We start from the raw sequence: 14,246 nt of genomic DNA, 5'->3' as shown, positions 1-14,246 counted from the left end.
TAATGAACATTTCGGCCAAACGGATTTTTCGGTTACATGACCTATTCGACCAAATGACCTGTTAAGGCAAACTGCTTTTTAGGTCAAATTACCAGTTCAGCCGTATGTCGCTTTTGACCGAATGACATTTTCGGTAAAACCGTTTTCGACCTATTAACCATTTCGTCCTAACGTTCAATTTGCACAATGACGTTTAGCCATATGATTCTTCCCCTTTTGAACAATTTCACGTGGAATTTCCGAAAAAAAATTTAAGGACAAATCTCCTGCGGAAATTTTTAATATCTTTTCTTAGAAATTCTAAAAAACTTCATTTTCAAATTCCAAACAAGTTTCCCTCTGATATTCTAAAAGCTTTCATTGGAAATTTCAAATAATTGCTAGAGGAACTAAAAAAACCTAAAAAGAATATTTTGGAAAATTTAGAAAAAATTCCTGAGGATTTTTATTATATTTTTCCTTCAAAATACAAATGTTTTTCTTGTTAATGTATTTGTCTAAAGAAACAATGAGAATTGCCACGCATATTTAGGCCGCCGCCGCCTCCGTCGGCTAAAATAGCTTTCTATATTACATTTCTTTTTAATGTATGTAATCAATGCGTAAAGCAAACGTGTTGATAGCGAAGTTTGAAACTATTTGAAATTATTTTATGTTTCCCCATAAAATCTCGGTGTTATTCTGCAATTTGCATGTTCCTTTCGATCATTGCATAAAATGAAAAACAAATTTCGCTGTCAGACCAAACCAACTTTTCCAATCAATCATTTCAAATTTTGTTTACACTTCCGTCTATTCAGTAGAACAAGTCAATTGCTCGCACATAACTTCCCCCGGGTGAAACGTTCAGAAATCAAAAAGGCGCTACCTTGCTGGCAACGGTAACGAAAAATCCAAACATCGGTATATCGTGCACATCATACATATCCGACACTTTGAGGGGAGAACCGGAACTGGAAACGTTAAAACTGCCTTCATGCCGGAGTAAACTTTTCCAACAAACCTGCAATTCAGACTGTACCACTATATTTGTTGGTTAAACCGTGAAGAGCAGCAATGCTGGAAGAATGCAGCCCGATGGAAAGTTTTAATTACAAAGTGTTAATTACCTTTCAGCTGTGAACTGCCTCGATTAAAACGTCAATTTCACGACAACGATGGGCGCGCCTGCAGCAGCGGTGGGCACAGAGTCAGGCGTGCTATCGTGTTGGCGAAGATTGGCAAGACGCGGTCAGACGTACACTTAAGAAGGAAACTTTGTTTAGGTTCAAGCTCTCTGGCAGGTAGAAAAGGATTTACTAGTTTTTTTTTCTACGCAACAGAAGTTAGAGTTTTAATTTGAAAAGTTAGGCGTTCGTTCTAATCTAGTGACTCGATATATTTGCATTTTCAGTTGGAAAGAAAAACTTTCACAGAGCTTTTGTTATGTGAAATGTTTCGTTACTGGATTAGAATGGACGCACATTGATCAGTGGAGCAAAATGGATTGGTATCAGGCAGAACCCTGTAATCAAATACTTCTGGTATTGCACATTAGGGTAAGTTGGAGCAACGTAAATCTGAATTGAAGTATGATATACCCCTCCTTTATACTCGGAATTGAAGCGCGACCCCACTGAAACCATAAGGACCATTTGCATGATGGAAAACATGATGGATGACTTTCGTATTGATACCATTCTATTTCCAGAACTACAACGCAAAGGGGCATAATTTTATGTACCCTAAGTTGTCCATTTTCTGCAACGAAAAATTTGCCTTCGGTCGTGGTTGATTTGTTGTCGGACATATATTTTCTATGGAAATTCGTTCATTTATAGGATATTCCTCATACAATAAAAAAAATACCATTTTCATATGTATACTTTTATTTTTTATAGGTACATTTGTTGTGATTCAATCTTTATGGATTCGATTCACCTCAACTAGACTAAAAACCTGACTCAGCTTAATAGCTTGAAACAATATTTAAAAAGAAAAGTGCACATAATGACTGTATCGAAAATAAATTATCCACTTTAAAAGTGTTACTACTCAAAAGCTCATGAAGATATTGGTTTGCTTGATCCTGCATTCTATGTATTGATATGTTGAGTTTCAAATCAGAATTTTTTGTTTGTTGAAAATTTGTTGTTTCCGATCTATCGTAAAATTCGAGTTTTGGACACTTGACTCTGTAGGAAGCGCATCGAGACGTATAATTTGACCAAGCGTTTCGCTATCCACCCCGCAAAGGTAAAAAAACATGGTCAACAAGCACTAACCTGTTGGAAAAAGGAAGAAAATCAAAATCAAATTATCGGAATTTTGACCAGATAGTGATCAATTTTATAAAACGAAGCGGTTATATGCCGATTTTTGACTAAGAGGAAAAGGATTGGATAAATGTTGGAGTAGTACATATACATACATACATATTTTAAGTATTCCAGTACAGTCAAGCAGAGTACAATGTTTGGGTCGTAACTGGTCGCAACTAAACAAGCGAATAAAGGAACATACATATTTTCGGTTTGAAAATTGTCTCGACTTCCCTGGGCATAAAAGTATCATCGTGCTAGCCTCATGATATACGAATGCAAAAATGGTAACCTGGCTTAGAAACCTCGCAGTTAATAACTGTGGAAGTGCTGAATGAACACTAAGCTGCGAGGCGGCTCTGTCCCAGTGTGGGAATGTAATGCCAATAAGAAGAAGAAGAAGAAGAAGACATATTTTTTGAACATATGAACATTTTTTTTATGTTACCCTTAATTAAAAAAAACTATATTTGGTTGCTAAATTAGGCAAACTATCATTAAAATTTAGTTGTTTGGGGTTCTGAGATAAGTATGGCATTCTTCGGTTTAGTTTCGGATAAAAATACACTGAAAATAATTCCAACAAAAAAAGTTTTTGTCAGAAAAATTTTTACCCTCAAAAGTGCCCAGCGTGCGATGTATGGACGGTTGGTAGGGAACAGAATAGCCTATATTGAGACAAAGTTTCGTTCAAATATTTTCGCCATGTTCAATACATCTTTACGATCCGGAGTTTTTCCAGATGTTTGGAAGTGCTCCTACATTTTTCCAGTCTACAAAAAAGGCGACAAACGCGAAGTTTCAAATTACCGTGGAATCGCTTCTCTCTGCGCAATGGCTAAACTACTCGAGATTATTGTCCTCGCATTCTTAACTTACAGCTGCAGTAATTATATAACTGAAACTCAACATGGATTCATCCCTGAAAGGTCTACCACCACAAGCCTCGTGTCGTACGTTTCGTTTATAGCTCGTTCTCTACGTCTACAGAATCGACTCCAAGTTGACGCTGTATACACTGATCTATCAGCTGCATTTGATAAAATCAATCATCAGATTGCAGTGTTCAAACTGCAGCGACTTGGATTTCATGGAAACATCTTAAATTGGCTCAATTCCTATCTAGTTGGTCGCAAAATGTCTGTCAAAATAGGAAACAATATTTCTACATCTTTCAATGTTACATAAGGTGTTCCTCAAGGAAGCCATCTCGGGCCATATCTTTTCCTTTTATATTTAAACGACGTGAATTTCTCTATCGAAAGCTTCAAAGTTTCGTATGCAGATGATTTTAAACTCTATCATGTAATTCGTACTAAAACTGATGCTTTGTACTTGCAATCTCAGCTCAACGCGTTTGCCGAATGGTGTGTTACAAATCGGATGGTTTTGAATGCCTCTAAGTGCTCTGTTAGTAGTTTTGCTCGCAAGCAATCAATTATTAACTTCGATTACAAAATCTTTGACACAACCTTACGGAAGGACAAAGCCGTGAAAGACTTAGAAGTAATGCTTGACTGTAAGCTCTCATTCATGGACCAAATAGCGTATGTTTCTTCAAAAGCGTCTAAAAATCTTGGATTTCTATTTCGTGTTACAAAAAACTTCACAAATGTGCACTGTTTGAAAGCTTTATATTGCTCTATAGTTAGACCAATATTGGAATTCGCAGCCGTCGTGTGGTCCCCATATTATCAAAATGGCATCCAACGCATTGAGTCTATCCAGCGTAAGTTTGTTCGTTTTGCTCTTCGTCTCTTGCCTTGGAACGATCCTCAGAACCTCCCAAGATACGAGGATCGTTGCAAACTCATAGGACTTGAACCGCTGTATCTGCGGCGTGATGTCGCAAAGGCTTCATTTGTATCTGACCTTTTGCTCTCAAACGTTGACTGTTGAAGTTTACTTCGTCTTATAAATATTGATATTCGTCGTCGTGATCTTCGTTCCCACAATGTTATTCGTCTCCCCATGTCCCGTACAAATTATGGCCAAAATGAACCAATCAGTAGTATGTGTAGAACTTTCAATCGTTGTTATAGTGTATTCGATTTTAATTTGTCTCGTTCCACACTGAGGAAAAGCTATAGTAGATATTTGTCCAATTCTATGTAAGTTGAGCCTTGAGTTCAGTGCGTGTTGGCTCTTGTTTCGGACGGCAGAACGACCGCGCGATTTGCCGAAATTTCGTGTTTTGCATTGCGCGGCCGGTAATAAAGTTAATTAGTTCAGTGCGTGTTGGCTCTTGTTTCGGACGGCAGAACGACCGCGCGATTTGCCGAAATTTCGTGTTTTGCATTGCGCGGCCGGTAATAAAGTTAATTGGTTCAGTGCGTGTTGGCTCTTGTTTCGGACGGCAGAACGATCGCGCGATTTGCCGAAATTTTGTGTTTTGCATTGCGCGGCCGGTAATAAAGTTAATTAGTTCAGTGCGTGTTGGCTCTTGTTTCGGACGGCAGAACGATCGCGCGATTTGCCGAAATTTTGTGTTTTGCATTGCGCGGCCGGTAATAAAGTTAATTAGTTCAGTGCGTGTTGGCTCTTGTTTCGGACGGCAGAACGACCGCGCGATTTGCCGAAATTTCGTGTTTTGCATTGCGCGGCCGGTAATAAAGTTAATTAGTTCAGTGCGTGTTGGCTCTTGTTTCGGACGGCAGAACGATCGCGCGATTTGCCGAAATTTTGTGTTTTGCATTGCGCGGCCGGTAATAAAGTTAATTAGTTCAGTGCGTGTTGGCTCTTGTTTCGGACGGCAGAACGACCGCGCGATTTGCCGAAATTTCGTGTTTTGCATTGCGCGGCCGGTAATAAAGTTAATTAGTTCAGTGCGTGTTGGCTCTTGTTTCGGACGGCAGAACGATCGCGCGATTTGCCGAAATTTTGTGTTTTGCATTGCGCGGTCGGTAATAAAGTTAATTAGTTCAGTGCGTGTTGGCTCTTGTTTCGGACGGCAGAACGATCGCGCGATTTGCCGAAATTTTGTGTTTTGTTTTGTTTTTCCCTTAGGACGGTTCGTAAGTAAATTGATGAATATATTTTATTACTTTTACAGCATATACTGTTATTGACAAACGCTCTATATTGTCGAATAGAGCTCCCTATTATTTACCTTTCCCACTAACACAAATTTTCCTTCCCGAGACATCTATGAAGGTAGTATGGGTTCCCTGCATCTTCACTAGTAGATGTTGAACTAACATTCCTTCCCTGCCTTCCGTGATTGTAAGGACGTGGCCAGGTATACAACTGCTACTGTATAGGAAAAGGTACTAATCCTGTTCCGAATGCTCAGTAATGATGGAGGGTGGTCACAGGACACTTTCTTTTCAGGTCAAGTCACAGGTAAGTATCCGTTAAATTACAGGTAACTTCTTCTTCTTCACAGGTACGTATCAATTTATTCACAGGTAAGTTCTTATTGTTTCTTTATTGTGCTCACTAATTACACTAATTGATTATCTTATTGTTTATTAAGTCCATTTTACTTTAACTTTTCTTAACTTTAACATTATTTAACTTTATTTCAATTGATAATTTTACTAATATAAACCCACTTTGCAAATTCAAATTTGATGATAGTTCGCCTGATTACCAGTATGGCGTACAGCAATGAACGCTGGTATACCGAACTCCACTCTTCACGGCGCGAAAACTTGGTACAAAAGAGAATGCGATGGAAGACGTCGATTCGGCTTTTATAATGACCATCGATGAACGCCATGATGATTGACGATGGAAAATAATGGTTGCCGAATTGCAGTTCAGTGCATTCTGATGAGCCTATGTGGTGGAACATTCTCTCGATGACGATGATTATCAGTAGTAGGCTGGCAATTTTTTGGGTAGTTTGTGGTGTAGCTACATTTGATCGGATATGCTCGAACACACTGGCCCCTCCAGAAATCCTATTTCTGGTGATGATTGTTGACGATGACAACCGTGGACGAGGAAAAGGAAAAGAAGCATTTGACGTATCGATGATGATGACTCGATGACTGTTTACTTCGATGCAGTTGAAGTTGAAATGAACGTGGAGGGCATTCTTGTAGAACCTAGTCCCTATCTAATTAGGGCCTTGTATTTTCGTTTTAGGTCAGCGTATGGAATCCAGGCTGGAGAATTACTGGGCGGTAGAAGGATGAATCGGTGCAGCTGTGTTATTATTTGTTTGTGGTGCTTGTTTTGGAACACCAGATTGAATGGGCAGCAGACATATTTTTGCAACTGGGCGTGTATATCGGCCGGTTGAGGTTCTTACGGTAACAACGCGCACCACTCCGTCTGGTCCTGGATGCAAATCGTCAATTCTAGCCATCGGCCAGCACATAGGGGGAAGATTTTCATCCATCAACACTACGAGCTGGTCCCGGAGGGTTGCACCATTTCGATCGCGGCTGCAGAGTGATGAGATACTCTCTATTCCATCGATTCCAAATTTGTTGAACGAGCTTCTGTGTCTGCTGCCACTTCTTCAAACGGTTGAAAGGAATCTCCGTGACATCCACATCAGGTACAGCTTTAAGAGCAGAACCCACCAGAAAGTGTCCGGGAGTGAGTGGTTCTAGATCCGTGGGGTCGTCGCTGAGAGGTACGAGTGGTCTCGAATTAAGGCAGCATTCGATCTGGGATAATAATGTCTCCATGTCGTCATAAGCCAGGGTTTGTTTTCCCAAGGTTCGGACAAAATGCTTCTGCGCTGATTGGATTGCAGCCTCCCAGAGGCCACCAAAGTGGGATGCCTTGGGAGGATTGAAGTGCCATCGGATGTTGTAGTGCGCACATTCTTTTCCAACTTGCTCGCGATGATCTTTGCTCCTTATCAGTTGACGTAATTCGTTAGCCGCTCCCACAAAGTTTCGTCCATTATCGCTGTAGATATCAGAGCACAGCCCTCGCCGGGAGACAAACCGCCGAAAAGCTTGGAGGAATTTGGCTGTAGTAAGGTCGACAACTAGTTCGAGGTGGACGGCTTTTGTACAAAAGCAGACGAATACTGCAACAAATGCTTTCCGTGGCGTTGATCGTCGTTGTGTTGACTGAACGAAGATTGGTCCCCAGTAGAATATACCAGTAGTCGAGAATGGCCGTGAAACTGTGATTCGTGCGGAAGGTAGTTCCGACATGAATTGCTCAAGGCGTGTAGGACGAGATCGGCAACAGATGATGCAGTTATGGAAGACTTTTCGGGCCAGATTTCTGGCCCCCGTGACCCAATACCGGAGGCGCAGTATACTCAACAGCAGCTGAGGGGCGGCGTGCAAATGTTCTTCGTGGTATTGTCGCACTAACAGGACAGAAAGCGGAGAAGACGAAGGAAGAATGATTTGGTGCTTGCTATCGTAAGTCTGTTGAGATCGATTGAGTCGTCCACCAATACGGATCAGGTTGTTGGAATCGAGTATAGGATGGAACCATTTTAGACGAGATTTCACAGAGATCGGTTTCCCTTGTTGAAGTTGTTGCCATTCCTTAGGATATGTCGTTTGTTGTACCAATCTGAGCAGTGTTATTTCAGCTTCTCCTTTTTCTTCTGCAGTTATGACGTATGCTGAAGGACGAATCTGATATTTGAACCGACAGTTTCGAAGAAAACGTTTGCAGTAGGCGGTCACTCTCAGCATGACGTACCAATCGATGAAAACTTCTTCTGTCGACGCTGAAAACGTCGTCTTTGGAGTTTTTCGGGTCTCATACTCGGTTTGAATATTGGAATTAGCTTGAAAAGAGTCGGGCCAGCTCGAAGAGTCCTGTTGCAGCCAGCGGAGGTCCGCACCACCATAGATCACTATTGAGAAGGAATTCGGCTGTGGTACCTCGAGAAAGGCAATCAGCCGGATTTTGTTCGCCAGATACGTGTCTCCAGCTGCAATTGGTGGTAGATAGTTGAATTTTCGACACCCTATTCGCGACGAAGGTTGTCCAGGTAGCCGGTGGGGAATCCAGCCAGCTTAAGACTGTAGTCGAGTCGACCCAGAAGTAGGTTTCTGGTCGCTGAGATAGTGACAAGGTTATTTTCTCAAAAAGTTGTGACGCTATGAGAGCACCACAGAGCTCCAGACGTGGAATGCTCTGCTTTTTCAAGGGAGCAACCTTTGATTTGGCGGAAAGTAATGAAACCTTGACAAGTCCGGCAGCGTTTTCTGTTCGCAGATAAGCCGATGCACCGTAAGCTTGTTCCGACGCATCCGAGAAGAGGTGTAATTGTAGTGACACGGCATTGTTGCACAAGACGAAACGATCGATTTTAAGTTGGTTCAAAAGAGGAAGCTGTTGATGATAAGATCGCCACTGTTTTTGTACTGTTGCTGGAAGCTCCTCATCCCAGCTCCAAATGTCTCCGTTGTTATTCCTAAGGGTCCATAAGGCCTGCATGAACAATTTGGCAGTAGTAACGACGGGACCCACCAAGCCCAGTGGGTCGAACAGCTGTGCGATGTACGAGAGAGCGAGGCGTTTTGTAAGCTTTTCCGTTGGTTCTGACTGTGGTAGTTTTACGTTGTATCTTAGCACATCGGCGGTAGGCTCCCAATGTAGGCCAAGTGTTTTATAAGCTGGTCACGGTCCAAATCTACTGATTGTCGTAGAGCTTTGTCCTCTTCTGGAATACCTTCTAGAACTGCTGGTTCATTTGAGGCCCACTTTCGCAGCATGAAACCACCTCTTTTTAGTAACGACTGAAGTTGCTTCCGAAGGTTGATGGTTTCTGGTACGTTGTTACCGCCAGAGAAAAGGTCGTCAACATAAAAGTCCTTTCGTAGGACTTCTGCTGCCTCCGGAAAATCCCGTTGTTCATCGTCGGCTAGTTGTCGTAGGACCCGTGTTGCAAGAAAGGGTGCACTGGCAGTTCCGTAAGTAACGGTTTGTAGTTCATAGGTTTCAAGTGTGAGATCAGGAGCTTCCCTCCAGACAATACGTTGTAGTGGTGTGTCGCGTACGTCCACCAAAACTTGCCGATACATCTGCTTTATGTCCGCTATTAGCATCACGGGATGAACTCTTGAGCGTATCACGATGGATCTTAAATCGTCTTGTACGATTGGCCCAACCCGCTGCTTGTTTTGCATGATGCATCGTAGACGACACGTACCTTTGTCGTGGTGCTATCCTCGCGAACAACGGCGTGGTGTGGAAGATAATAAGTGGGGCAAATCGAATTCTCATTATGTTCAACACGTTTCATATGCCCTAACTCGTAGTACTCCTTCATGAAATCTCTGTATTGTTGCCCCAAACGATGATCTCGCAGCAGACGTGATTCAACTAAATGGAAGCGACGGACAGCGGTGCGTCGGTTTTCGCCGAGATTTATGATGACGTCATCCTTCAGTGGTAAACGTACAATGTATCTACCTTCTGATGAGCGGGAAATGGTTTGGCAGAAATGAGCTTCACAAGCTGCTTCCTACACTGAGTAACAAGGAGATGATTCACTTTCTTCTAATTTCCAGAAACGTTCCATAAGCTGGTGTAATTCTGTGACGGATGCCACGTTTGCAGTTATCGTTGTTGACGGTTGACAGCGATTAGAACGACCTGAGACGACCCATCCAAGGACAGAATTGACGAGTATTGGCAAGCCTTCTCCGAGTGGAATTCTTCCAGAAACCTTGAAGAGATCGAAGAAAATGTCTGCACCAATCACAATATCGATTGTGTTACTGGTGCGGAATGACGGATCAGCTAATTGAACTTCAGGCGGTATTTCCCAAGATGAAATGTCCAATGTAGTAGATGGTAGATTGGCCGTTACTTTGGAAAGCACAAGAAATTCGGCAGAGGTGGAGTAGCTACTGATTCGAGACCGTATGGTAGACGAGAATTTGTGCTTGGCTTGCGTTGTCGATTGGCCGATACCAGCGATCAGGATGGACACCTTCTTGCGTTGCACCTTTAGACGTTGAGAAAATGACTCCGAGGCGAAACAGCATTCGCTTCCAGAATCCAGAAGAGCTCTAGCAACGTGAGAGGTACCATTGTCGTCAATCACATGAACAAGTGCTGTGGCCAAAATGACGCGCACGTGCTTGCGTCCCGTAGAGGAATAGCTTGCCGGTTGACTGTACGTTGCGGAAGCGGAAGTTGAAGGTTGCTCATTTGAAGCTTGAGAAGTAGTTGTTCTGGTCGGTGGGACCTCACACGCCCTCAGAGTTGAATTTGACGATTCCTTATCGCACAATTGAGTATGATGGCGGGCTTTGCAACGACGACAGGTGTTGTTGGACGGACATTCTCTGCTCAGGTGACCTCTACGCAAACAGTTTCTACAGAGTTGGTGACGACGAATTTCCTTCTCCTTGTCTTCTATGCTCATTTTCGAAAATGTCGAACACATGTACAGTGGATGATGCTCGGAACATAAAATGCATTTTCTGGGATTATATTGAGATGCTCCATGACTTGCAATCGGACGTGCGGCGATGGGTTTCTTTGCTGACGATGACATAGTGAACTCCTGAACCTTGTGGTTGATACTCTGCAGTACGTTGACTCTTCTCTGAATGAAGGCGGTTAGTTGCTTGAATGTAACGTTCTGGAGAGTAGACGAGTATTCCTCCCAATCTCTTCGTGTTGTAGAATCCAAACGACTGCTCAACATGCGTATCAGAAGAATGTCCCATGCTTCCGTTTGTTCTCCCAATTGTTGTAGTATACGAACATTAGCTTCGAATCTTTCGACGAGAGAGTGCAATTCGTTCGCTGATTCTCTTTTGACAGTGGGAAACTCGAAGAGTGCATCAACATACGAGGATTTCAAACGAGTAGTATTTTGAAAATGTTCAACCAAAGATTCCATGCTACAGTGTAGTTAGTAGCACTTATGGGGATGGGTTGAATCAATTTGAGAGCATCTCCGGAAAGTGACGAACGGAGATAGTAGAACTTCTGAATGCTAGATAGTTCTTGTGAAGAGTGGACTAGCGATAGGTAGAGATCGTGGAAGTTAAGCCAGTGCTCTAGATTTCCATTGAAAACCGATAGTTTCACATCAGGTTATCGAGCTTGTAGAGTCGAGGCGTGGACATGAGCACCTCTAGAGTTTGCCAGTGATGTATGGGGTGGGTTGTTCACTGAGAGCAAGAAACCTTTAACTTTGTAATAGCTTAACTCCATTTCAGTACGTTGCTTAAGCAGCTCTTCGATCGTTGTTTCGTCTAATGATTCCAATTCGGACTGCACCTTATTGTAATCGTTCCAGAGCACCACAAGACTTTCCAGGCGAACAGGAACTTCCGTAGCATCCGTATTTGCATCGTAGTTTTCTACGAAGGCCTTGATGAGAGCAAACGATGAATAAATGCTACGCTGTCGCAGCTTCAGATTCCGGATACGACGATCGTTGGAGGACATTGTCTGCAAGCAGAAGACCGCGTAGCTCAAACGAGACGGGGGTATGTCGATGGAAAGCTAATTACCTGCTTTAGGCAATTCAATGCCTTGTAATTTAATAAGACCGTAATGGCGAAACAGGAACGTTCAAGATGGCCTTTCCAAAATGGTCTGCAAGCAAAAGACCGCGTAGCTCAAACGAGACAAGTATAGGTTGATGGAAAGCTAATTACCTGGTTTAGGCAATTCAATGCCTTGTAGTTTAATAAGACCGTAATGGCGAAACAGGAACGTTCAAGATGACCTTTCCAAAAGGGTCTGCAAGCAAAAAGACCGCGTAGCTCAAACGAGACAAGTATAGGTTGATGGAAAGCTAATTACCTGCTTTAGGCAATTCAATGCCTTGTATTTTATTAGAGTCGCTATGGCGGGACATCAACGTTCAAGATGGCCTTTCTGAGAAAGTACCGCTTTGGCCACTCCAATTAGGTTCCAGACGCAAGATGGTAGTTCCGGCGAGCTGGATCGATGATGAACGGAGATCTACGTTCATCCGGTTCGAAGGACCATGTTCCGAATGCTCAGTAATGATGGAGGGTGGTCACAGGACACTTTCTTTTCAGGTCAAGTCACAGGTAAGTATCCGTTAAATTACAGGTAACTTCTTCTTCTTCACAGGTACGTATCAATTTATTCACAGGTAAGTTCTTATTGTTTCTTTATTGTGCTCACTAATTACACTAATTGATTATCTTATTGTTTATTAAGTCCATTTTACTTTAACTTTTCTTAACTTTAACATTATTTAACTTTATTTCAATTTCTATTTTTACTAATATAAACTTATTTTGCAAATTTAAATTTGATGATATTTCGCCTGATTACCACTATGGCGTACAGCAATGAACGCTGGTATACCGAACTCCACTCTTCACGGCGCGAAAACTTGGTACAAAAGAGAATGCGATGACGTCTTCATTCGGCTTTTATAATGACCATCGATGAACGCCATGATGATTGACGATGGAAAATAATGGTTGCCGAATTGCAGTTCAGTGCATTCTGATGAGCCTATGTGGTGGAACATTCTCTCGATGACGATGATTATCAGTAGTAGGCTGGCAATTTTTTGGGTAGTTTGTGGTGTAGCTACATTTGATCGGATATGCTCGAACAAATCCCAAGTACCAATTTGCGACAATATGCAGTAGATTGCTCAATTCAAGCTCTGTCTGGTAAGGGGGCGGGTGTCGAGGGAGAGGGTTCTCTTCGTCGACTTCCCCTCATTTGAAAGAAAGTGACAGGCAGGGAGTTTCTTTGCAGTTTATCACCTCAGAATGCAAGTTCGAATTGTTTTCTTTCGTTCTGAAGTGATAAACCAGAGAGAGATCTACTGCTTGTCCCTTTTGTTTAGGGGAGAGGGGGTCGACGGGGAGAGTCTTCTCTTGCGACATTCGCCCTTATTCCGGATGGAGCTTGAATTGAGCATTGTATAGCCACCCACGATTTGTACAATCACATATGCTATGCTATGCTAATTCTATGTAAGTTGAGCCTTTTGTTATGTTAGACGTAGTAATAATGTATTTGTATTGTATTGTAAAATCTAGTGTTTGTCATCAATTGTTAGTTTTAAGGTTATCATGGGGGGCCCTCCTTAGCCGTGCGGTAAGACGCGCGGCTACAAAGCAAGACCATGCTGAGGGTGGCTGGGTTCGATTCCCGGTGCCGGTCTAGGCAATTTTCGGGTTGGAAATAGTCTCAACTTCCCTGGGCATAAAAGTATCATCGTGCTAGCCTCATTATATACGAATGCAAAAATGGTAACTTGGCTTAGAAACCTCGCAGTTAATAACTGTGGAAGTGCTTAATGAACACTAAGCTGCGAGGCAGCTCTGTCCCAGTGTGGGGATGTAATGCCAATAAGAAGAAGAAGAAGGTTATCATGTATGTATCATTTGGTTGTGAACTGTTGATACAAAAAATAGAGGTTTCATGCCTACGGGAGAAGGAGCGTAATATTGCCTAAACTCCACTCCCGCCGGCTGTTCCCTCTCAATAAAAGATAAAAAAAAGATAAAAGAAAGATAAATCAAAAGTTTTTTCGCAAATCGACTTTTAATTTTAAGAGCTAATTTTTTTCAGTGTGTGGCTAAATTTGGATTGTTTCCAATATTTTCACTAGAATGTTTGACTGATTTCGCGATAGTCACCCATACAAAACTTTTTGTAGGAAGCATCGTTTTTCGATTATATTCATTTAAAAATATTCATTTGAAAAAAAACAGTAAAAAAAAGTTTGGCCCTTTTCAAAAATAGTCTACATCAAATTTGAAAATTTATTTGAAAAAAAGTTCACGTTTGTTCTACGTGTAGTAATTTAACTATGGAATAGTCAATTGAAATAAAAAGTCATTCCAATCAAACGACAACAAAATCAATCAACAACGGTGCTCACTTGCGCTTTTGACAGCTGACCGACCAAATGCTCTCAGCTCCTGGTTGTCAGTCTGAGCGTCACGCTTTCCTAGGAGCACATTAGACTTACGCAAAATGATCTTTAGTTAAGCGTGTAGATCTAGAGACCTTACTCCAGGGATTTCGTGGATGACCAATAAC

At 42.1% G+C, this 14,246-nt stretch overlaps 2 protein-coding genes across 2 annotated transcripts; both read right to left on the bottom strand.

Annotated features, from left to right (window-relative positions):
• Nucleotides 1-6,640: 6,640 nt before the first annotated feature.
• On the bottom strand, nucleotides 6,641-9,283 carry LOC134206605 (uncharacterized). Its single transcript, XM_062682337.1, has 3 exons — nucleotides 8,873-9,283; nucleotides 8,360-8,822; nucleotides 6,641-8,163 (listed from the first exon to the last, which is right to left on the bottom strand). Exons 1-3 carry the CDS (start codon nucleotides 9,281-9,283, stop codon nucleotides 6,641-6,643), a joined length of 2,397 nt encoding a protein of 798 aa, XP_062538321.1.
• A 35-nt stretch (nucleotides 9,284-9,318) lies between these two features.
• Nucleotides 9,319-10,896, bottom strand: LOC134206604 (uncharacterized). Its single transcript, XM_062682336.1, has 2 exons — nucleotides 9,936-10,896; nucleotides 9,319-9,653 (listed from the first exon to the last, which is right to left on the bottom strand). Exons 1-2 carry the CDS (start codon nucleotides 10,894-10,896, stop codon nucleotides 9,319-9,321), a joined length of 1,296 nt encoding a protein of 431 aa, XP_062538320.1.
• Between the last annotated feature and the right edge of the window lie 3,350 nt (nucleotides 10,897-14,246).

This window comes from Armigeres subalbatus, chromosome 1 (assembly GCF_024139115.2).
Source record: "Armigeres subalbatus isolate Guangzhou_Male chromosome 1, GZ_Asu_2, whole genome shotgun sequence".
Classification (NCBI taxonomy): Eukaryota; Metazoa; Arthropoda; class Insecta; order Diptera; family Culicidae; genus Armigeres; species Armigeres subalbatus.
Note: the sequence above shows the minus strand (reverse complement) of the source record. Positions and strands in the feature narration are given on the sequence as shown.